General features: G+C 32.2%; 3 protein-coding genes across 3 annotated transcripts; 1 reads left to right on the forward strand and 2 right to left on the reverse strand.

Annotated features, from left to right (window-relative positions):
- Positions 1 to 238: 238 nt before the first annotated feature.
- On the forward strand, positions 239 to 6,438 carry LOC128178551 (discoidin, CUB and LCCL domain-containing protein 2-like). Its single transcript, XM_052845785.1, has 5 exons — positions 239 to 380; positions 1,702 to 1,856; positions 2,996 to 3,142; positions 4,725 to 4,863; positions 5,344 to 6,438. The coding sequence occupies exons 1-5, from the start codon at positions 311 to 313 to the stop codon at positions 5,874 to 5,876; spliced, it is 1,044 nt and encodes a 347-aa protein (XP_052701745.1). The 5' UTR covers positions 239 to 310; the 3' UTR covers positions 5,877 to 6,438.
- Positions 6,439 to 7,444: 1,006 nt separating this feature from the next.
- LOC128176999 (uncharacterized) lies at positions 7,445 to 8,815 on the reverse strand. Its single transcript, XM_052843503.1, has one exon. It carries the CDS (start codon positions 8,813 to 8,815, stop codon positions 7,445 to 7,447), a length of 1,371 nt encoding a protein of 456 aa, XP_052699463.1.
- Positions 8,816 to 15,453: 6,638 nt separating this feature from the next.
- On the reverse strand, positions 15,454 to 24,384 carry LOC128178433 (uncharacterized). The gene is made up of 5 exons (XM_052845589.1): positions 24,246 to 24,384; positions 21,126 to 21,277; positions 19,402 to 19,548; positions 18,129 to 18,273; positions 15,454 to 16,784 (listed from the first exon to the last, which is right to left on the reverse strand). Exons 1-5 carry the CDS (start codon positions 24,313 to 24,315, stop codon positions 15,907 to 15,909), a joined length of 1,392 nt encoding a protein of 463 aa, XP_052701549.1. The 5' UTR covers positions 24,316 to 24,384; the 3' UTR covers positions 15,454 to 15,906.
- Between the last annotated feature and the right edge of the window lie 1,184 nt (positions 24,385 to 25,568).

Genomic DNA, 25,568 nt, shown 5'->3' on the forward strand with positions numbered 1-25,568 from the left:
GTTTTAAGCTAAGAAGTAAAGCATCGGTGATACGTTTAAATCTCTTGTGAGTGAGGCCAGGCAAAACACCATAAAAAGCCAATAAATATTAATTCCTACTAAACAGCACATAAAAGAAGTTCAGAGATGATAATAAATGAGAAAAGTAAATTGCACCGACGACAAAACTAAGCCACACAAACTTGATTATAGACAGTGCTGACAGATACACTAAGGTGACAGACAGAACAAGGTGACAGACAGAACAAGCTGGTTTAAAGGGTGAAGAGGGAGGTCAGAGCCACAGTGTACGGAGACCTCACACGTGATCATGGCACCCCGGACTCAGACTCAAAATTACGTTGTATTGTTTGCGGCACTGTTGTTTGCAGTTAATAAAGGTAGGTAAAATAAACGAAATAAGTAAAATAAAATGTACTTATAATTTTATTTGTCAATTTCAGTTTAAGGAAGGAGTCTTTTTTGGTTTTCGACTTGTCAAACGTAAATATGATTAATTGTTCATTAAATCAAGATGAAAGGAAATTGAAATAGTATATTTTTCTTTCTTTTTTACTATCATACAACTTGGCATAGAAAAAGTAATAACTTTTTTAGAATCTAACAAGGACTATATTTTTGGCGTAATATTGGCGTAGGAAAATATCAACTGTTTCGCAATTCAAAATTGCTGCAGATTAATGAGTCTGTTTTAGCATTTTCAAAACAATAACATAAATGTTGGATTTTTTTTACTAATGTCAACTAATGATATGATACTTGGGTTTCAGAATATGTTTTTAAAATATGATTTGTCTATCAAATTAAATTGTTATAAGCTTTTTAAAGCGCATATTCTACACAATGATGTTTGTGAAAAAATCACTAAAATCAGTATTTCTCTCTTATTAAATGGTCAATATTTTAGCTTTTCTGTCAATTTATATCTTTATATAAAGTCTTCATAATACATTAAAATCAGAACTATTTTATTATTGGAAGCATAAATAGATAATCAACATTTCTTCAAAATTTAAGAAAATTAGAGGAAATGCGGGCTAAGCAATATCAATTTTAGTATAAATATTCATTCCAGTTTAGTAGTATAAGCTGATAGACATTCTGATATTCTACCATTTCATTGAAGAATAGAATCTTCATATCTTAAACAAATGTCTACAGAACTATTAAGAGCTACACTTATTTTTATCATTCTTTACGTTGAGGTAAAAGGTAGTGACCTTGACCCGACCTTTATGCGAAAACAAAAAGGTCAAATTTGATTAAACTGATAGAATCATCTGGTAATATGATCCGTTTGACTTTGTCAAAATTTCATGAATTTCTTATTATAAAAAGTATGTTTGATAACAAGAAGACTCCTTCCTTAAATCTTTTCCCTCTAATATATCTCTACTCGCCGGTATTATCTATTGATTTCTCAGAAGATATGCTCTCTGGTGTTTGATTTTTAAATCATTTAATTCAAATACTTTAAATTACAAGAAACCCGAGACTAATTAAAGCATGTCAAAGATACAAATTAGATATGGTAAGCGTATCTACAACTTGCCTTGTCTGAACACGTAGTATTTTATCGTTATATATTGATACAACGTTTCAACAACAAAAATCTGGAAATGCAGATGCATGTCTACAATCGTAGTTTACTTAGGCTACTATGAAAATAACTATTCCATTATTATTTACAATTCCTTTTAGCTTCGGCGTGCAGCGAGTTTTTGGTTGAGAATGTAAGCGATGATAGATTAACGGCCTCCAGTATATTGAATGTGTCGTTTTCTGCCGACAAAGCAAGACTTGGTAGCACTGGGTGGGTTCCTGATCCTAATATACATACCCATCCATGGATACAGGTAACAGTTTACTACTATGTTGAAGGGTAAAATAAAGAAACACTGTAAAGGGGTAGTTATGCCACCTGGTGGTATTTTTACACCGATAAAGCTGCATGTATCGAACAATTTAAGTACGCAATATGATAGACCATTGCCTAATGTATTTATTACAACTTTTCTTGTTAAGGTATCTCACCTGATAAATGAGATATCTACCTTTAAAGAATAACTTTTTCTCTAGGATATATGGAACTTACTCGATAATATTTGAAAATCCAATAGGGAACTTTAATTTCCATTAGAAAAACTACTTGTCTGAATCAAATTTGCGACTTGTTTCCTGTAAGAAATACTTTCCTCCTATAGGAAATACAATTTCTATAAGATATTTAGCAAATCCTTTCAAAACAATTATCAAAATTATTGTAGAAAGATTATATCTCCTTTGAAAGTTTTCATATGGAATTTTACGAATTTTACGAAACTGCATATTAATCGGGTGCAAAAAAAAAAACACATTGGCACTGACATAATTATCCGGCACAGTAAAACTGGGTAAATATGTTTTTCTGAAAAATGCATTTTAAATATAAAAGCTACAAAAAATTAATTCAATACAGTTTTCAGATTTAAACAACAAAAACACTTTAAAAGATTGTATGTTTTAGTTGATAGTAATCAAAATTTATAACCATGCTCTCAATTGCTGACAATTTCAAAAGCTTTCAATTTTAGCCCTCCGAAGAATTGAAATCTCATTTTTTATAGGAGATTTCAGAGTATCTATTGAGACTTGTTATTTGTTTTAACCTTATCTTAACAATATTTGGAAAACGATTTTTCAAAGAAATTGTTATATTTATACACAGTTTTAGTCAGATTGTAGATGTCTGACAATTTCTTAATATGTTCTGTTAAAAGTAGTGTCAGTACAATAAATATAGATAGCCACACAGATCACTTATAAGTATATGGTGCTTGCTTTTTCAAACGCTAAAAGTATCAGCATTAGGAAACATCGAGTCAGGCTGGTTAGGTTTGGGTTTAATTTGAAAAAAAAATCTACTATATAAAATAAGCTCCTTCCTCGCCGACACCAATCTGACTCTAAGTTTAGACCTTTTCAAGGGAATACTAAAGCAAACATTTCTCTTTAGGTCGACTTTGGACAATCTGTTACCATAATGGCTGTAGTGACGAAAGGATTTGTATCCGAGTACTACAACGGATACGTTACGAAATACATGGTGGGGTACAGTAACACAACCTCAAGCTGGAACACGGTGGAAGACAGCACCACCCATGTAAGTCATTCCTATCTGTCAATTGATAGATAGCTTGTCAAGTTTGTTACTGACATGAGTCAAGGCGAAGAAGATTATCTATGGATTATCTATGGATTATCTATGGATATCTTTCTACACTGTTTCTACCGAAAATATCCAACAAATAATTTTTACAATATAACATATTTTATGCTTATCGGTCTGCCGTTTTGTTGCACCAAAATTAATAAATAATCGTCCAATATCGGCGGAACGAAAACAAAATTGAAGGGACGTGCAACACAACTTGTTGGTTGTTACTTTAATTCATACTTGCATCTGTACTGAAGGGTATTGCAAAACAATTGATGACTAGGATTTTTAAACGTGAATTGTTTGACATTTGACCTTGGACTTTGACTTTTAGCAACATTTGTGTCTTTTTCTTTATAATAATATCAGTTTTCATGTTGATTATTTTCACTTCTTTTTGGGCATTTTGTAATGTTAAATCATTGTAACCAACAAGTAAAAGTCAATATTCATTTAGAGAAGAATTGCTGAATGTAAATAATTACGAAGGAATTACGATTTTACGATTTTTCGATATGAGATCTCTGTAATTACGGTTTTAGAGCTTGTGTTTATGCAATAAAATGAAGGCTATAATATATGATGAAGTATTTGAGTGGTGCTACATGTATCCAAAACGAATAATTAAACATTGAACTGTATAATTGTCATATTTAAAGTCATCTTTTCGTAAGTTTGTTTGTCGATAGAACGACCTTGTCAGCACACACCATTTTTTCACTGGGTCGCATGTTGACCGAATTTTTCATACTAAATGTTCGACTACAATTAATCACCTGATTGTCGTTCGACTTTTCTTGGTTTTTTTCCATTTACGACCAAGAGCCCACCGCGGATGTGACCGGTTAGCCGAGGATGCTCACTCCTCCTAGGCACCTTATTCTACTTCTATCATTTTAGAGGTCCGTGTTGCCCTGCTTTGAATTTGTATCTCGTTTTTTAACAATTTTTGGGATGGTTGAAAGTTTGTTATTGTCATTTTTCATTGAATTGTTCAACCACATGTCATTTTTGTAAAGCTTTTAATCCTGCAAATTTGTGTCTATATTCCAACTTAGAATAATCCCACGTGTTTGTGAATTGTGTTATCAATGCCAAACGCATTTTGATTTGGTATTATCAATTCTGTGTTTAAGTTTATGCATCAACTCAATTGTGTATATTTCTCCCATACAGTTGAATATAAACTTATAGTACATTATGTATATGTACTTTATTCTGCCCAAATATAAGTGGATAGCAGGGCTTCACTTTTCATGCTATGTGTTAAATATATTGTTTAATAAAATCAATATTACTCAAATCTAATTAAATTACATAAATTCTGATCATCGATTCTTTCAAGGATCGCTTTGACAATAAATATGGCTACTGTATACTGTAGGCGAATGCTTTTAAATAGTTCTATTTAACGCAATTTTGCATGGGTCAATTAAAGATGGGACGAAACCGTTTGCAAGTGCAAAATTATCACGAAAATTACCAAGCATTTAGTTTTTGACTATAAAAGAAACTCTTTTATTTAAAGGAGTTCATCGGGAATTCAGACCACACGGCAGCAGTGACTAACGCTCTTCCAGCTCCTATTGTTGTCCGCTATCTTCGCCTCTACCCAATATCGTTCTTAAACCTCGAAATCCTTCGACTAGATGTGATTGGTTGTTCTGGTAATTCTTAGAAATATGTAAAATATATAAAGATTGCGATATAAATTTGTTCCTATCGTGATGAAATATTCAACATTTTTATATACTGTGGAATCATCAGATTTCGTGGCGGCTCAATTTTCGTGGAATTCGGGAGTACCTCTCGTTCACGAATAACCATCCTCCACGAATCAATAAATTAGAGTTATAATGTCATAATTGTTTTTGTAGGTATAAGAGATTACACGAAATTACATCCCCACGAACCTGTAAATTTCAAAGAATCCACGAAAATTGGCCCCCATGAACTTTAATGATTCCACAGTATATTTTATACACAAGAAAAAAACATTATATAAGTATTTGAAAACCATATTTACACTATTTGATTTTAATAAGTAATTAACTTATCTTGTAGGGATATTTAACAATGTTGAAGACATCATGTGTGGTCTTTTTCCATTGCATATATAAATTACTTTCTAATTCTTTTGTTAACAGGTGCTACGGATAATTCTCTAACTTTAAATGCGCAAACGAATACTACTGTTTCATCGGCGCAGCCTTTATCTACCACTTTGAGTACATCAGCCACTCCCAATGCCTCAACCATTTTGAATATATCTACCAGAGACGTCAATGTATCTTCGTTATCCACTTCGGGTACACACACCACTACCACTATTTCTTTGTCTTCAGAATCAACTCCCACCACCTCTCGCACGCTTGCGTCGACTTTATTCAACAGTTCTGGGACTAATCTTTGCACATGTGCTTGTCGTACCCAAACCAATGTTTCCTTGACACCAAGGGAAGTGCAGACAAAAATAGAAAACATAGTACAAAATCTAACAGTCTCAAAGGAGAAGACATCCAAATTTATCAGAAGCAAGATATCAGCACAGGATAAACGACCAGAGGTTGTGTATGTTGGATCTGTGGCTGTAGCACTTTTATGTTTAATGGTCGGGCTTGTTGTTTTACCGGACGTCTGTACTGTGGTCCGATTTTTTTATTCAATGCTAAACAAGTAGAAAGAAAATAATTTTGCAGTTTATAAAATTTGAACTTTATATTGGTACAATTGATATCGTTAGTCATCAGTACAAAAAATACATTTATGTATGTAAAGCTCAATATAAGCTATTGCAGCACTAAACAATTAATTTATATACCCGTTGCATATACATGTTTTAACTTAAAAGGTGTATATGGATAGATTAATAAAGAATTAAGAGACATGCGGTATACATGTATATGAATTGATAAGACGACAAAAAATTTACATGTAAGTAAAAGAAAGCGGTACATGCATATAAAATATAGCTAACATCTAATATTCATATGATTATGTAGAAAAATACAAAATAAAGCAGAACAAATTCAACATTTTTCATTCAGAAATATAATATAATGAAAATTAACAAATCTTTCGTACAAAATTCAGTATTTTGTTTTATCACATGTTCAGCTCAACATACGGTGGATATCACTCATGTGATATTACACAGAGTACTCTTACCCAACGTGACGTCATAATTAAACGTTACGTTGGATACGGCTTTTGATTGGCGTTGCATGAAAAAAAAAAACCCAAAAAATATTGCAGCCTTAAAGTGTGGAAATTTAAATGTGAAACATTTAATTCTGTTTATTTTTTTTCATGAATTGATAAAAATGATCGAGAATGAAATGTATGTTTGTTAATCTTCAAAGAACCATTTTTGTTGACGTCTGCAGTAAATGGGTTGTGCGACTCATAATCATAATATTAAAAAAAACAGATTGAGGTTTAACAAAAGACGTGGTAAAACACGTGATAAAGGAATCCCTTATGATTTGCAATGGTGTATGGTTTTTAACCAACTCGTTATGTGTTTTTTTTTTTTAGAAAACACACAACCAGTTGGATAAAAATCATATAACATCGCAAATCTTGGGATATCCATATTTAAACTAGATTGCATTTGACAATTTTAAAAGTAAAACAGAGTAATTTTATATATATATATATATATATATATATATATATATATATATATATATATATATATATATATATATATATATTTGTATATATATAAAACACTAAAAATGGCTAACGACACGAACAATAGAAATTGTCAAATTTTCGGGACAACCAGTCCCTTCTTCAGGACCAAAAAATAAATTACATGAGTAAAAAACAAAGAACACAAAATCTAAAGCTACTACTAAACTACTTAAGAAACTATAAAAAAAAAAAAGAACAGCTACATTATAAACATTTGTTCACATTCTTAAAGAAGGTGTTAATACTGTCGCCGATCGCTCTAAAGTAATCAATCGATTGCCAACTTCACGCCTGATTAAGTTAATTAGCTAATTAAAATTGACGTCCGAGTAAATAAATGAAAATTTGAACCCCTGTTGTTAACTCGTACGGCACGTATGATATTGACTCGAATTTTTGATTAAAAGAGATAAAATTAAATAAAAATAAATAAATAAGATTAAGAAAAAAATGATTTACAAATAAAAGGTAGTAAAGAAACTAATAAATGAAAGAGACGCAGTTGACAGATTTTATAAGATTACTCTGTGGGTGTCAGGTGATGTATGGCTATGAGACGTTCACTTTAGTGAAGTCCATTTGTTTGTTCATGCCATCAGGTCTGAATGATTTGAGTCTATGCATCCAGAACTTTTCCTTGCTTTTCCTCTCCGCGTCTGTCCAATGAGGATTATGGTCAATAACCAATACTGTCATGTCTTCCCATTTGTGGCCACTTGTATTAAAATGTTCTCCGGCGGGCTCCTTGACTTTTTTGGTCTTTATGGTAGAGCGGTGGTTATTGATCCTTCTGCGGAGGTCACCTGTTTCACCAACGTATTGCTTAGAGCAGACTTTGCAACTGATGAGATAGATGCAGTTGTCTGTACGGCAAGAAGTGTTACCAAATATCTTGTAGGTGCAACCCGTGATGGGGCTTTTAAAACTGTCCGCGTCGGTGCTGTGTTTGCACAAAAGGCATCTGGCATCGGAACAAGTTTTAAAACCACCATTTGGCAATGGGTTGTCTAATCTTGCCCTCACTACCATGTCCTTTAAGTTCCTCGGGCGTTTAAACGCAGCCATCGGTGGATCCTTGAAAAGATCAGCCATTCTTTCGTTAGTGTAAAGGATGGGCAGATTATTTCTAAGGATGCTGTTGAGGTTCTTAAGGGCGGGGTGATATGTAGTGACAAGTGGAACCCTGCTTTTGTCTGTTTTCTCTTTGTATTGTAAAAGGGGTTTCCTGTCTTTTGTGGTAATCTCATCAATTGCAGATTGAACTGTGTGGGCTTTGTAGCCTCGATTACACAGATGGGATTTTAAAATTCTGCTCTGTTCTTCAAAGATTTCATTAGAAGAACAGATTCGTCTGATTCGGGTTGTTAATCCTTTAGGAATTCCTCTTAAAGTATGGGGAGGGTGGCAACTCGATGGCGTGAGGTAGAGGTGAGAATCAGTGGGTTTGGTATGGAGACTGAATTTTATTTCACCATCTTCCAAGGTGGATGTAGTATCCAAAAATACATTTTTGGAACTAGATATGTCCACTGTGAACTTAATCGAATTGTGGAAGGAGTTGGCAAAGGTGATGAAGTCATTTAGGCAGTCTCGGTTTTCGACCCATTTCATCTCAATATCATCAATGAACCGCAACCAGCTCAAAGGTTTGAAAGGAGCTCTGAGAAGGAGGTTGCGTTCAAATCTTCCCATAAATGTATTGGCGTAAGAGGGAGCCATTTTGGTGCCCATAGCTGTGCCACTTATTTGTATGTAATGTTCGCCATTAAACATGAAATTGTTTAGCTTGAGAACATGTTCAAGGAGCTCGAGTAGAGATTCGGTTGACGGCTGCTGAATCGTTCTACTGTCCCATACCTCCCTGCAGGCCTCGATACCTTCATCGTGAGGAATATTTGTGTACAAGGACGTGACGTCCATTGTAACGAGAAGAGTATGGTCTGGCAGGCCAGAGGAAGGTGTTTTATTAAGATTTACTCATGTCATTTATTTTTTGGTCCTGTAGAGGGGACTGGTTGTCCCGAAAATTTGACAATTTCTATTGTTCGTGTCGTTAGCCATTTTTAGTGCTTTGTATATTCAATTTACTGGCTTAGTATCTATATATTAGATCCGACACTTTAAAGATGCCTAGTGTTGTTGATTCCATTCAGTGCTATCTATCTATCTATCTATCTATCTATCTATCTATCTATCTATCTATCTATCTATCTATCTATCTATCTATCTATCTCTCTATCTATTATTACTTATTAGGTTAGTTACTGACTCACTACGGAAATATATTGAGTTGATCAATCTCATAGATGGCGAGGCGAAGCCGAGCCGTCTATGAGATTGATCAACCCAATATATTTCCGTAGTGAGTCAGTAACTAACCTAATAAGTGTTTTGTTTTCCCCGAGGACTATTAAGCGACATATTTATTCACAAATAGCGATGATCATGGCACAGCCATGTATAAGATGCCTAACATCTCGTCCAATTTAACTCATTTAAACTCTTCAAAATTTTCAATCTCACCTTTCAAATACTCTTTAAAAATCTTTGCTTCGCCCATGTTTACCTACAATGTTTTGTTGATATTCAATTTTAAATGTTTTCTCCCTTTTCCCTGCAGAGATTTGAGCAAATTTCGACGCTGCCATTTTGTTCTGCTCCAGACAAAACAATGTGACGTCAATATTTTAAGGGCAACTACTCTAAATACTTTAAGAACTTACGACATGCGGTTAATGTATTAAATACTATGAAATGTCGAAATGAGTTAGCGAAGCGTCGACCAATGATGGCCATATTGCCTAATATTAATTCTCACAGAACAAATATAGAGAAATATGAGGCAATCACGTGCTATGTTTAAACCAATGAAAATGTGACATTTCAGTCCAAGGGAAAACAAATATATATAATAACTCTGTCTCAATCATGTCTCTCTGATTTATTTTAATATTTACAAAACATTTTATTTATATAACATTTTGCTACATGTAAAAAAACTCGCTGTGATATCAAGAAATTTTAATTTGTTTTTGTTTATTCAGTTCCAACTATAATCCTACGATAAAGACTTTACGTTGTATTTACGAATGAAACAATTAGCACAAATGTCCATATTTTATAAGATATTTGTTATCATTTGTTATCATTTTTGTAAGTATGAACAGAATTTCATGTTGAAATTTATTGACATTGTTTGTACTATTCAACAATTACACATCCTTGTCGATTTTAATATTCTAATAGTTTGGATCGTCTTTAAATTAAAAGTTTTTTGAACATGTAACATACTGCTTGATATCAAATCACTTTATTAACATAACTATTAATTTTTTTACCTTTCGGAAAAAATCCACATATATGAGTATCAAAAGTTTAAAAAAAGAATAAAATTTTAGGCATTCAGTATTCATTGTTTGTTCCACAGGTACTTCTAAGCATGCATTTATTTCGATTCTTTCCAGTTTAACTGGACCTAATTACAATTTTATTTCCTGTTTTCATATAACAATCTTTATTCATAACGAATATGTTTTTTTGTACGTGTATCGTATATCGTATCTTTCTCCACAACGGGTCTTTAAAATCGAGACACCCGTTAAAAATAACTGAATAAATACGCAATCGAGAGCAACAGGGATGTCCTCTGTACAGTTCTAAAATTAGACATACAATCCTTATGAATTATAAAGATTTGACCATACTAAACATAAAATCAAATATTGTTTAATGAATTGTGTTTCTATTAATGTTCACTTTTATTTTTGAAGCATATGGAATGCATTTTTATTGTTCTTTTTAGCAATTTTTACTTATCTTTTAAAAAAAATACCATCTGTCTGCCTAATAAAATATTATTAGAGATTGGGTGGTTTATGCTGTGAGGAAGGCTAAGGCATTCATTACACCATGAGACAAATGGAGAAGTCAACTTTCAAATTATGAGTTTCACCTGTTGCGCCACAAGCTAAAATCATTTTGCCGTTGCGTTGAATTTTTTAATTATAGTTAACTATTTCCTACAAAAAATAGCTCAAAAAAATTAATTCCATTTGCAAACAAGGTCGTAAATTTAAAAAAATGAATGCATGTTGCATGCTTGTTGCAAAATCTGAACGTTGACCCACTGCTGCGTCATAAGCTGAAATCTTGAATTTGTGGCCGTTACTTATTTCTGCATAAATCGTTTAATTATGAGACAATATCAAAACGTAGAACTTTTACCGCAACATCTCATGTTAAATACTGTGTTTATGTTTTCCCTTCAATGCATTTGATACTAAAAAACGTCATATTCTATACAATATAACCGCTAACTGGCTCAAAGCACAATAATGATGATTAATCATAGTGTTTAAAAGCATTTTAATGCATAATAATTTATCTGTCTACCGATTTGAGTTATCTGGGTATTTTAAGAAATGTTGAATAAAATCTTTTGCATTTGTATTTAAGTCAGGTTTCTGTTTAAGGTACCCCACTACACCCATACTTATACTTTTTAAGACACTACGTCACAAGATGGCGATATAAATGTTTTGTTAAATTGTTTATATCTTTCGATTCGGTTGTATATTGTCGTAGCTAAGTGGTTAAATTATTGGGCCTCTGAACCGCAGATCATCAGTTCGAATCCACGGGGAGCTTTTGTTCATGTTTACTGAAGTAAATTTTCGAAAATGTAATTTTTCATTCAAAATTGCACATTTTTTGCCGATTTGACTTAAATACTTCTTATCCATTATGATATCAATCATAATCAAGTAATTTTGAGAAAATATTTCAAAGTATAGTGAGCCACCATATACTTTGCAATTCCATCACCTGTTATCCAACGATTTATAAACTTTTGATTTTGTACACTGTTCGTGCTCACCACATGTCATATATAAACACATTGAAATATGCCAAATTATGTCCAATTATTATTCATTGTTTTTAGTCCATGATTACACTGGATTAAAATTCACGCACTGGTGATCCGATACAAGACATTCTAACATGTAAACTAACTGTTCCAGACACAGGTATATCAGGGGTATTTGTATTTCTCTGTGGAATAAAAAGGGTTTCATTACCATACATCAGTAATTGGGTGTAAATTATTGTATGATTAAATACTTAATTATTATCAGAAAAAAAACTAAATTTATAATGCTGTGCAAATCAAAGACGCAATAAGGCTTAAACGTCCAACATTAGGGTTTAAAAAAAATGGGTCATCTATCAATATGTTACTACCAGGTAATAAAAATCATTTATCAAATCACTTACAACTGGCAAAACATAATATTAATGAGTTCTAATATTTTTTCTATTATACAAATTTCTTTGATTAGGAAGATAAATATATTCTTATACGTAAAAAAAGTGTTATTACCTTCCAAACTTCAGAAATGCGTTTCGCGAGAAACTTCAAATATTGTAAACTGTAGAGTTAGTTACCATGATTCGTTGTGTATAATCTAGAAATTTTAGACGAAGAAAGAGAAGAAGGGTATAATTTAATTCAATTTCCATTTTTTTTTAATTTCAAGAAAACGGGTATAAAATCAGTCTACATTATCATGATTCATTTACATTAATTTGTTTTGTTTTTTTAACACGCTATTTGATTCTTTGATTGTTCACCGTACCGAATCAATTTATACAACTGATTTGACGAAGGATCCGTACCGATTTAATCACTTCCTTATACCGCCTTACACTTAACTTATATGAATAGTTATTATTGATCATGTCTCGTAAAATCACTCAAATGAACAATAAACGTTACAAAAAGAAATACGACAATATGTTAAAGAAAATATCGCATTTTAAAATCATTTTGTTGCATATGATGTGTATAATACACCGATATCAATTCGAATTTATCCTAAAACAGCAATACAGCAGTAATACTGTATTCTTCAACCCGACATACAAGAAGGGAATTTGTAGAAAGAGATCTGTAATTTGTCGATGAATACAGGCATTATACGGTATTTTTTTTTCATAAATATAGAATAATTAAGCAAACTGTGATGCAAAGATATCCTGGGACAGAATATCAGAGAAGTAATATTGATTCCTGCAAGAATTAGTTTGTAGTTCCCTCTCTACCGACGGCATCTAACTCATGGATTATGTGTATTCAATTTAAGATAAGATTGAAATCCTCCAAATATATACAAGAGGAGCTATGATTGTCTTCATGACTGCAATGGCTTGAAACAATGGTTTATTGCTTGTATTCACCAATCAGACATCGTTTTTCGACTCATATGATTAATACATATCAAAATGCACAATAGTGTCAGATGATATTTATGGAAATTAGTTATTTACATGTATTGAAATGAGGAAAACTTTTGACTTCATACACTATTTTCAACTGTACGCTTCATAAGGAATTCTTGTCTGGTTAGAATCGTTACAAAAAATCCACTTTGATCTCATATATCAAATTAAATGTGGAATATGTGATGGGGTTGTAATAACACAAAATAAACTCTTTTTATTGGCATTTTTTTACTAAAGAAAACAAACACACAGAGAACATATGATCACGGAGTAACACCGTGACACGTATCCAGAAAAACTTTGGTAGTGTAAATGACATGAAAAACGAATAAGAAATTTATTAGAAATAGTTCTTCCCACAGCCAAAAGGTATAATTCAAAAGTTTTTATAATATAAAACTAAGGTTTAGTAACATCGTTGAAATCTTATACATGCAATGTATATACACCAAAATATGACATAAACACATCAAAACTAATTCTATAGAATGGTTTGTTTTAACTATGGGTACTTTATTGGTTCCATATCAGTTGAACAACTTCATAAAATGATAAAAACAAAACAAAAAACATGTTCAATGGTCTCGGAATTTCTACCACAGAAATAACAGACATCATCATTGAATATTTTCATTTTTAAAAATAACTTCTAACTAAAGTTATTTTATACAAAGTTTCGTATTGCAGCCTTATGCTACTACTACAGAATCTAGGGTTCGATTAAAAGGGGGATTTTTCGGTTAAAAGTGGTTCAAAGACTTCGTTTTTACTGATGTTTGGGTTGTCTCTGAAAATGAACAAAACTCCATAAAGCTATTACAACAGGGGTATATTTCCTGAAATTCATTTAACTGCAAATAGTTTTAAATATTTTGATGCAAACGAAAATCGTAATAATAAATGTGGGCTATTAATTGGTTATTAATTCCTTATTGCTTAGACATCTATGTTTAAATTTGATATTTTTGAAAAGCAATTTATAGTTTCCAATGCATTAGGAAAATATATTATTCCAGGATAAGCAATTTATCAATTTTTCTCCGACAATTTGTAATTGCTTACCTGTAGACAGATTGCTGCATTTAAGAACATAGGTATTACTATCAGAGTTCAAAACCTTAAATCAGAAAATTAACGATAAAATGAATATCAGTTCATATCAGTATAAGACTTGTTGACATTGCGAAAAAGACCACCTTAAAGAGATATACATTGTACCTGTCATGAGGTCATATAAAGCCTAAAGGTTTCACCAATCCATCTGCCATTGATGAATCAGTTTTCTTTAGGACATTTAAACGTTAATATAATTCTAAAAAAAGGAAACCCAACAGCTTTAATACAATTTCTGTTTGATTACCAATTACTTTTATTAATTTTATTTAATTAATTTAATTTCTATTTCATAAGTACTTGAAAAATTTTGTCTTTAGCTATGTTAAAAAAATTCTTTGAACTTTTCTTGTTTAGCGTAAAAAATCTGAATAAAAATTATATACTATCCTAATCAGTATCAAATTTTCGTAACACAACACTTACAACATTTGGCGTAACACATACCTTATATTTGAATATAACAACATCAAAATTTTATTTTTTGTGTTCTCGCAATTCTCAACCTTAAAGACTTTTTATCATCTCTGTAAATTTTCACCACTCGTTTCTTTCTTTATCGTCTATGTTTGGTTGTTGGATACAAATATGTAGCAGCGATGTCACAAATGGCGTCGCCATGACAAACAAACGTATTAAGACAACATTGGACTTTGACGTTTCAGGCCATCGGACTTGAGGAGAGTCCATTGGACTTTGGCGTCGCCATCGGACTTTGGAGTCTTACAAAGAACTATATATGATAAGAGTTAAATTTGGCCCCCATAATTTGCCATTTTTTAAGTGTTTCAGAAGTGACGCCATTTCTATAATTCAATCAAAATCAGCCAAAATGTGACATTTTTCTTATCTATTTACGAATGGGAAATATAGAGCGCATGCTTGAACAAGGAAAACTTTTTGGTCACTTATTAGTCTTGGCTAGATACATCTTTGGTTAAAATATTTTATTTGTTCAAGAATGCGCTCTATGTTTTCGGAAGGAAAAACTGCTTGAAAACAAGCTGTTATACGCTAAAAATACAAAAAATGGCGGGAAAAGGTTGTCTTTACAATGTCATATTTCTAAATTGTGGGCATTTGAACCAAAATGAATATTATTAAACACATCACATACATATCTGTACTAAGAAAACAAAGAATGATAGTAAAATGATAATGTTCATTTTAGGGGGCCATTTTAGGCCCTTATCATATATAGTCCTTTAACCTTTTTTTCTATTGTCCAATATTGTTGTTCATTCCTCCATCCCATCCATTCAGTTGCTTTGAATACACACAGAGAAATATTCAACTTTTAGTTTTTTCTGTTTCATTAACAGGGAAATTTCAGCGCTGGTGTATTATTAGTAAAATGCTTAATTCTGTCGTCCTTATTTCAAATCTCTACAATATGTTTATATTTCTCATGTCATTAATGAAATATGTTTTAGATATTATTGTAATGTATACTACATAAATTTCAGTATGATGTTATTTTTTATTCCAATAAGTCAGTTTTAATTCCAAAACGTAACAGACATCACTGTTTTAGGGTTTTGGGGTTTTATTTGGTTGTTTCTTAATTCTTTTTGGTATTTTGTTTATTAATTCGCAAAATTGTTTTCTTAATTTTCTTATAGCGCTGAAAATAAAAATCTTAACAGTGTACATAGATCAGGTAGAACAATGAAGCTGGCGAACATACATAATAATGCTATGGCAACAGATCCAACATAGACCACCTCTGGTCTTGTATCATGTGCCGATATTTTGCTTCTTAGGTATTTTGATGTCGTCTTTTTTGAGATTGATAAATTCTGTACAATGTTTTCAATTCTTGCCTGAACTTCCTCTGGTGTCATTGTAAAGCTGGTCTGAGCACAGTTACATGTACATAGTCCAGCTTGAGTAGTGTAGAATACTGTCGACTCAGATGACAAAGTGCTATGAATGTCTGATGTACTCGAAATATTAGTAGTTATTGGTGAAGACATAGCCATGGTAGTGGTTGGAATTCTCGAAGTGGTGGAAGTGGTTGGTGGCGACAACGTCGTGGTAGCGGGTGGTATACTCGAAGTGGTAGAAGTGGTTGGGGGCGACAACGTCGTGGTAGCTGGTGGTATTCTCGAAGTGGTAGAAGTGGTTGGTGGCGACAACGTCGTGGTAGCTGGTGGTATTCTCGAAGTGGTGGAAGTGGTTGGTGGCAACAACGTCGTGGTAGTGAGTGGTATACCCGAGTTGGTAGAAGTATCTTGTGAATGCAACGTAATTGTAGAAGCTTGTGTATTCGAAGTTTTAGAAGTGGTTGGTGAAGATAAAACCGTCGTATCGACAATCCGGCGACTTCTGTTTTGCGTTGTCATGGTAATTGAATCATGTGCTGTAGACAATGTGGTGTTAGTGTTTGCTGAAGAAATCCAATTAGTTCCTGAAAACAAAGACGTGATAGCAGTTTGCGCAGTTAAAGTGGTAGTCGGTCGCACAGCAAACAAGGAAGAAGTTGTTGTAACCACTGCAAAAAAAAAATTCAGACCTTAATTGATATAAATTGTAAGGTTTAGGCAAACAACGAATACATGTTCGTATTCTAGTAGAAAGAAAAATATGTACATTACGTCACCAGTTTGTGTAATGACGAATTTCTACACGTATGTTCATTCCAATACATCGCAAAGTACCCGTACGGTCAAACTTGTTGCTTCTGTTTCGCTGTTGGCTATTTATTTTAACAAATATGTTCAATTTTCTTAAATCTGAATATTTAATGCGAATACTGATATCAACAAACATAAATTTTTACTTTTTAAATCTAATATTTTATATGAGTTTTAAATCACGTATATCTGCCTTTCAAACACGCAATGGCTCTGTTATTCTATTCATCTGTGATAAATAAAAATATACTTTAATAAACAATGATGTATCAGAGTTCTCAACTGTGACTAAAATTCTCAACTTAGTAGGAGAGGATATCTAGAATTACATTTAAAATTTACATGTACATATACACGTTGCAACTGCTAAACAAGAAAAGTTATGTGAGCTTGTACGCGTAGTTCTACCTTGTAACTTTCAAGTACCCGTTGGTCTGCTAAACCTCTCTAATATAAAACATGCTACATTTTGTTTAATCGTGCAATTTAATGAATTGTTTAACATTCTAAGAGCATCATTTTATAAACCTTAATTGCTTTTATTTAACACAAAGAAGGCTGTATGATGTTTATCTATCTCTTCATATCTTTATTTATTTATTTCCTTTTCTATGTAAATTTATCGATGAGTAAAAATTTAGTTTCGATGTGTACTTTTTGTTGTTGGTATTTTGGTATGGGTATGTTGAGTTTGAATAAGAAATCATTTTGTCTGTTTAAACGTCATGGAAATTTGGAAACACACACACAAATGTAAAATATATCAATACTGTCATTTCTGTAAGTAGTATTACACCAGTACATAAAAAAGTACCATGCTAAAATTAATATTTTTATTACTTCAACAGTTAATTTCACAAGACAAGCAATAGCTTAACATTAGATATATACTCTGATTAATGATACATTTTATAAAGCATTAGTTGTAATAAATGGATTAACCATTTTAATAAATCGAAAGCAGGTTCGTGTGAAAAAAAGAAACAAAACAGTTTTGCTCTCGGGAAAAATAAAAAAAAAATCTATACACATAATGACGCGTTGCTATTCAATGAACTGATAGGTGCTGATAAGTATTTGTATACGTATTTGTATAAAAACACAAAAGAGAGGTATAAGTTTGCACCGACGGCTGTATGAAAATAAAAACAATGCGCAAAGTCATGTGCACTTGAAATGTAATCACATGATATTTAACTTACCATTTGCTTCACAACCAATGACATCAAAACGTAGACTGCGGAACATGTAATGCTCAGTTGGGTACAGGCGAATGTAGCGAGCAACAACTGGACTTGGTAGAATGTTAGTAACTGGAGTCGTTGTGTCTGAATTGGCGATGAATTCCTGTTCATTAAACCAATACGTAATAAGTCTAACTTTCATTCTAAACAAACTCTGGATAAACAAATCGATTGTGGTCCTCTTATATCATAAAATCATAACGATTTTTTGGGAAATATCATTATATAGTGTTGCCTTTTTGCCTTTTTTATTTGTTTTCAAATTTGTTATTGGACACTGTGCTATTAAATAAATAGTGCCTGTTTGGGAGGGTAACAGTTGAAATTGACACCCCGAGAAAACCATTGTCAACCGACGCGAAGCGGAGGTTGACAATGGTTTTCGAGGGGGGTCAATTTCAACTGTTATCCTCCCAAACAGGCACTATTTATTTTGTTATACTGAATGTCTTTTTTAAAAAATTTAAGAAAATTTTACTGCTTTTATATGGGAATAACGTGAATTCTACAGCGAACCGTACGCGCATAATTTTCGCGCATGTAACATTTTTTAATGTTACCCGTTGCCAAGTGCGTTGCTAACGCTGAGGGTAATAGTAAATATTATTAACTGCGTCTTAACCAATCAGATTTCAGTATTTAACATGAAAGTATAACAAATTAAAATCTTATAGGTTGAAAAATGTTTGCCTTTCTTAGAGGTTTTTCATTTTTTCTACGATGCTCGATAGTTTCATTCATGAATGAACCACCAAACATTGCATTCTGTTGTGTGTATTTATACATACTTTTAAACCATTTAATCAAAACTCTCATAGTGAGTAAAAATAGGTTATTAATGTACGTAGACTAAAACTTTACACATAAAGAACAGCTTATTTTTCATATACGTGAACTCCGTTGTGTTCGAGTTCTAAATGAAACTTTTGATTTTCGATTGATCAGCAAATAATTAATGCAAATAAGCAGCTTAATTTGAAGAATATATTAATTATCTGATATAAAAATCATAAATTTATATACTAGAATTAAAGCTCACATTTTAAAAGCTAAGTAATGCATCTATAATGAGTTTTGAAAATTAAACGAAGGCTTATACTCTTACTAAAGCAAACTATGCCTTTTGATTGCAAAGATTTCTGTCTAGTCATGCTTATCTAACTAACAAACTGAGAGATACAGGGGACCTGTCTTAAATGATGTAAATATATATTGATATACACTGACTTACATTGGTTGTGCCGATTTGCACCGTGTTCCAAGTAGAGCCCGTGTTACTGTATTTAACTCTGTACTTCTTCACATATTCAATGAGATTGCTGAAGTTCAATCCTTTTGTTACTACAGCCATAATGGTGAAAGTCCGTCCAAAATCGACCTGAAAAAAAATGTTTACTAAGATTTTTAAAAACAAAAATCCAATTGGTGTCTGCAAAAAAGATTGGACAATTCAAACACCTTTAACGTCAACCTAAAACTTGATTTCCGTCTAAAATAATTTGTATGGTTATTGCTGTAACATGTCGTGGATGGGCATCTAACATTTGATTAATGTTACAAGAATTTGGTAAAAATAATAAATGAGTAGAACAATGAAACTGACAAAAAATCAATCGCAATTCATTTCACCAGTCTAAGAAACGTGCCAAAAATAAGGTATCATCTTTTTTTTTAATTTCCTGCCTTCCATACAGATTAAATTAAAATGCAAATGCCCATTGATCAGGAAACCATACATAACAGCGAATAAAAGCCGAGTTTTTACACAGTACATTGCATATTGCAAATATGTTAAAGATATCAAAGACTATTGTTTTTGATTCTATGGAGAATTAAGTACACAATGGTGCATACTAATGGGTCACAATCTTTTCATTCATGCATTTCATAATTTGTTTATAACTATTTAAATCAAATCAAGTACTTTTCCCTTACATTTGATCGATAACTATTTTTAAAATCCATTATAAGTATAAGTAAGAAATTTGTCTTTGTTCCTTTGAACTCTCTGGGTAAAACATCCGTTTCAATATTGCTTCAATATGAATATGTAAATTATCGTTAAAAATCGTCAACAAGTGACAGAGTTTGTAATTTTGAACAGATAATATACTTCAATGATTATTATTGCTCACAATGTATGCTAGTATATTGGTAATAATAGCAATACAAGGAGGAGCTGACGATGACATTAACAACAAACTTGGAAAAATAAATTTACAATGTGGAAGGCTCAGGAAAATCTGGAGCTCGTCATGGTTTTCCATTTAAACTAAAGTAAGATTATTCAACAGCCTGGTCCTGTCAGTTTTATTAAATGGCAGTGAAACATGGAAAACAACAGAGAGGCACAAGAAAAAGATTATCATATTTCAGAATAGATGCCTGAGAAAATCCTAAGGTAAGGAGGAAAAAAAATCAAATGTAGAACTTCGAATGATCGAGAACAAAAAATAAAACCACGAGTATTTGACATTATACTGTGGAATCCGTTAATTTTGTGGGGGCCATTTTTTTTCAGATTGTGGTGTTTTGCTTTTTCGTGGATATGTAATTTCATGGATACGCCGGTTGTAAGTTTTATTAACAATGATAACTCTTTCTAAATGTCATTTATCTGAGGGTGTAAATTCGTGGAGGGGGGCTTCCCAAGAATACCACAAAAATTGAGTCACAACGAATTCTAATGATTCCACATTACTTATTAAGAAATGGAAAAGGACTGGCCATGTCCTAAGAGAGCAGAACAACAGATTTTGTACCACCGCACTGACATGGGATAAAGAAGGAAGAAAGCCGACCAAAAAAAAACATGGAGCACAACTACAGAGCAAGAAGATCATAGCTGAGGTGGAATAGTTGGCAAGAGCAACAGCCAAAGACAAGGCCATGTGGAGGCAGTGAATCCAGGCACCAAGAGGTTAGTAGATGATCATGATGATAAGATAAAAGTACCTGTATCCATGGATCACCCTCTAATGGATCTGGACTCCACCCACTACTGGACAGTCTTGCTTTGTCGGCGCTATAATCACCGTTATAAATGCTGGAGGCGGTTAGTTTATCATCAGTCACCGCGTCCACCAAATCCTCTTTGCAAGTCGAGGCTAAGAAAAATATTTGCAGTCCATATATTTTTCGTATGAAAAGTGTCTGTAAAACAAGGGCATTTATAACGAGAAAACACATATGGTTGATTAACGAGTTTTATTCTGATGTCAAAAAACATTAAACGCTTTCAAAATTAATCGCCAAAAAAACCCCGAAAACTTTAACGGAAAATCAGGGTATGAATAATTACATTTGAAGATAATTCAAGAAGTTAAAAAAGTAATATTATTATAAGCATTAAGCCTTTATTTAAAAAAAAACACAATAGTTTTTATATCTGCAACGGTATGTGCAAGCTATTTTTATTAAGCACGTTTGCACATACTGGGAATCATCATCGTTTCTTGTCCGTGGCTTTCGATTACACTACTACATGTAACATAATTACGTCCCCACGAACCAGAAAAATTTTGGCTACCCAAAAACAGTGACCCCTACGAATAAAAATGATTTCACAGTAACTCAAATTGTGTGCACAAACTGTTAAAGTCATGGTACTTTATCTTTCAAAATTAATGATTCAATACATAATTGTAATATACTCTTTAATTTTGATAATTTTTTGCCTTTGCAAAATCTGATTGAAGACAAGATTTTTGTTGTTGAAAAGTTTTGTTGCATCGCAAAACAAACGAACAATGACAATCATATACTATGTGGTTAATTTTTCCTAAGTTATAAATTTATGAAGCTAAGTGACATTAAGATTTTTAACTAGTTAATTTTGGCGCACTGCATTCACAAAGTTAATATGCCTAGTATTTTGCCTACCTCAAAAATAACAAAGTATTTCTTTTGCTATTTAAAGATGAAATGATCTTATAAAAAATTTTGTTTTATTAATTTATACATTTCGAGTGTTATGCAAGCTTCCCCTAGTCGCGGAAAGATGATTACTGTATATTTGGTACTTATTCCATGTTAATATAGTGTCTGCTTAATGAAGGGATGGCATAATAACTCAATAACTAGCTGACGAGGTAAGTATTTACTTAGCAGTTATCCAGATGAAATAGATCGTTAGGAAATGGCTGACGAATTTGTTTGATTATTTAATAACATTAAACACCTCCCCCCCAAAAAAACCTCCAAAAACAAAAAACAAAGACAAAACAAAACAGCTTGAGTCCGTCGAGGACAGTATTTTTGTATTACATTTTTATTTTTATTCTCTCTAGTAAATTGTACAGAATTATTCCAATGTAATCAGATGACGAAACTATATTGAAATGGCAATGACGTATTGATTCAAGGAGATATAAACTTTCTATGTTTAGATATAACTTTTTCTTAAAATCTAAGATATGTTATCTAAACACAAGTTCGTTTTATGCCAGATTAAGTTGTATCTTATTGGGAAGGACAAGACGAAAAAAAACCCCAGCACAATCGTGAAAATGTCCATTACCAATTTTTGACTACAATCATTACCCTTGCTTGATGTCATAATATAACGCCACAAACAGTTATAAATCAAGTCGAAAAAAGCATTGTAGACAATAGGTAAAGATATCAATACCTAAGACAATAGGTAAAGATATCAATACCTAAGATTTCATACGTTTTTATAGGATAAAGAAATGAATACAAAGATGTTCTTAGATTTGCCTTTAACTATCCATATCCATAAAAGTACAAGTTCATATTGTAAAGACTTTTAATTTTCGACTCACTATTCGTTATTACCACATTTCATACTCAATAATGCATATAATTCATGTTTAGATTAAATTTTGTTTCACATATCTAAGCTTAATGATTAAAACTTTTCCATAACATCAACAGTACAAGGGTGGAAAAGATTTATTTATCAATCAAATAATTTTGATAGCTAATTAGTAAAAAATATACGAATTCTATCTGTTGATTATTAAATTAACTTTTTACACGGTTCATAGAATACAATAAAATGTGTTATTTCAAGTGCATACCGGTATTTAATTATATCTTAATTGGTTCCAACAAGTGGACCTGGACAATGATTAGGGACACCGTCATCATGTGGAAAGGTGTCTAATAAACGGTAAATAAAAAGAAATGCATATTAAATAAAGATGGGAAAAAACAAAAGAGACACCTTGACCTGTACACAAATATTTAGATTTAACGAGGCCGAGTACAGAACGAGTACGCACGCTTTCGCGCAGCGTTTCATTTGTATTGTGACGTCATCTTTTTGCTTGGTTGACGCCATGGCGCGATAGTTTCAACTGCAGATATTCAGCGAAATTTGTTGAAAATGGCTCGTTTAATGCGTAAAATTGATATTATATTGTGGAATAAACATAACTGTCTCGAAGTATAAGCTATATTTGGGCTCGGGTAAAAAACGTGAAGAGGGTTCAGCAAGCCTAGCCCTCTGTCACGTTTTCTTAACCCGCCTAAATATAGCTTAATTCATATATTTCAAGACGGTAACCATGTAATTTATATTAATGACCCTTAATATGTGATGTTATATATTTTTTTTTATTACTTAAATATGTCTGAATGCTTTAATAATACTATAAAGATCACCTTTTCCGCGTTTGTCAAATAAAAAATAGCCATTATCTGACAAATCTGGGAAATTGGGCATACAAAAATTAACTTTGATAAGACCCCTGGAACAAACCAGGAGGTAAAAGGTTTTTTTTATTTGACCATTTGATGCCTTTTAGCAGTAACTTTAATATGTAGAACAGAAAAAGAAATCCCTAGGGCAGAAGTTTAAAAAAATTTGCAAAATAGATGCATTTAAAGCGAAATCCCATAGGGTCCTATGTTAAAGATTAACAAACTTTGAGATGACCCCCTAAACAAACGGGGTGGTAAATGTCTTATTTTTTAATCTCAAAATAATAATTATATCAATAGAAATTCAGGTAAAAAATTTCATTAAAAAATCTAGGGCAGAACTAATTAGACCCGGCCTCGTTAATACAAATCTATAGATTTAAGTGAAATTTCACTTACTATACGTACCTTTCTCCGTTGCAAAAAATCCAGCTACAATCAGTACAAAGAAGCACCGATGAAAAGTTATGGCTTTCATGACAAAACCAGAAGTCGATAGACGCTGTGCTTCCCGCCTTTCTTTTTTTAAATCTTTTTAGAAGCTTGTTCTGTTCATCAACAGTGAATAACATTGATCATTTTTTGTCTAGATGTGTCGCCGATAGCACCTGGAAAACATTGAGTTTTTACCTTTCTGTGGCTCTACCTGTATATCTCTTTTCAGCGCGTCAGTTTTAAAAGTTGTTTTCGCGGAGGAAAATTCAACGTCTTTCCACTTGCTAACGTCTATTTTCTTCCATTTGCGTTTTGACAAGTGCTTATTTTAAAGCAGAACTATGTCGTATAATCCATATATCTTTGTTTGAATTATCTAGTGTTTTCCTGGCAAACTATGTGTGCTTTGAAATTTCGGTAGAGTCAAGAATCTTACAATTCATTAACTGTAGACGCCATCAGCTTGATTCATCAAACATTTCTAATTTATGATAATCCCTAATCTTGTGATCGCCGCTTTTTTTTTTTTTTTTGAAAAAAGTCATGTTATGATTCGCTACCTTCAAACACCAACTGGAATTAATGGTGGCATTAATAAAGGCTTACAACGTTGCCCACAAAGACACAGTAAAAGAAATTTGAATAAGTCGATTGCTTGAGAGTTTAAATCGATGCGCTTGCAAAGTCAAAGAAATTTCTTGCTTTAAAAGAGATTTTTAGCACCAATGTTTTGGTAATTGAAAACAATTTAAATGTTATACATACACTCTATATAAAAAATCAAACAGTTTTTAAAGGATTTGAAATCTAAGACATCGGCAAATATTGATTTTGTAGTTATTAAAGCAATTGCTTACAACAAAAGGTTTAAAAAATATAAACTAGGAAATATGATTTTTGAAATTTTAATCATTTATTTTAGTATTCTACGATTGATAAAAATTTGTTTAGATAAGATTTATTGTTATTATGAAAGTAATGAATTACTGACAAATTACGTAAAATAACAAATGATATGTATCAGAATAGTATCAAGCCTGCCGATGACCTTTGATTAAAATATAGTGATATTCAGCAATGCCTTTGCCATACCATTTTCTTTAAAGTTAAATGTCAATTAAACTTATATGTAATGTAATGTCCAGGATACCGATAAAAAATAAGAAGTAATGTTTTGTTTCTCAAACAAAAACATGTTCAAGCATCATGTAAACGCAATTTCATTTTTTTTTTTTTTGCATACCAAGAACATAGAAAAAAAAATTGCATAACAATGTCAAAGAAGGAACACACGGG

This window comes from Crassostrea angulata, chromosome 3, assembly GCF_025612915.1.
Source record: "Crassostrea angulata isolate pt1a10 chromosome 3, ASM2561291v2, whole genome shotgun sequence".
Classification (NCBI taxonomy): domain Eukaryota; kingdom Metazoa; phylum Mollusca; class Bivalvia; order Ostreida; family Ostreidae; genus Magallana; species Magallana angulata.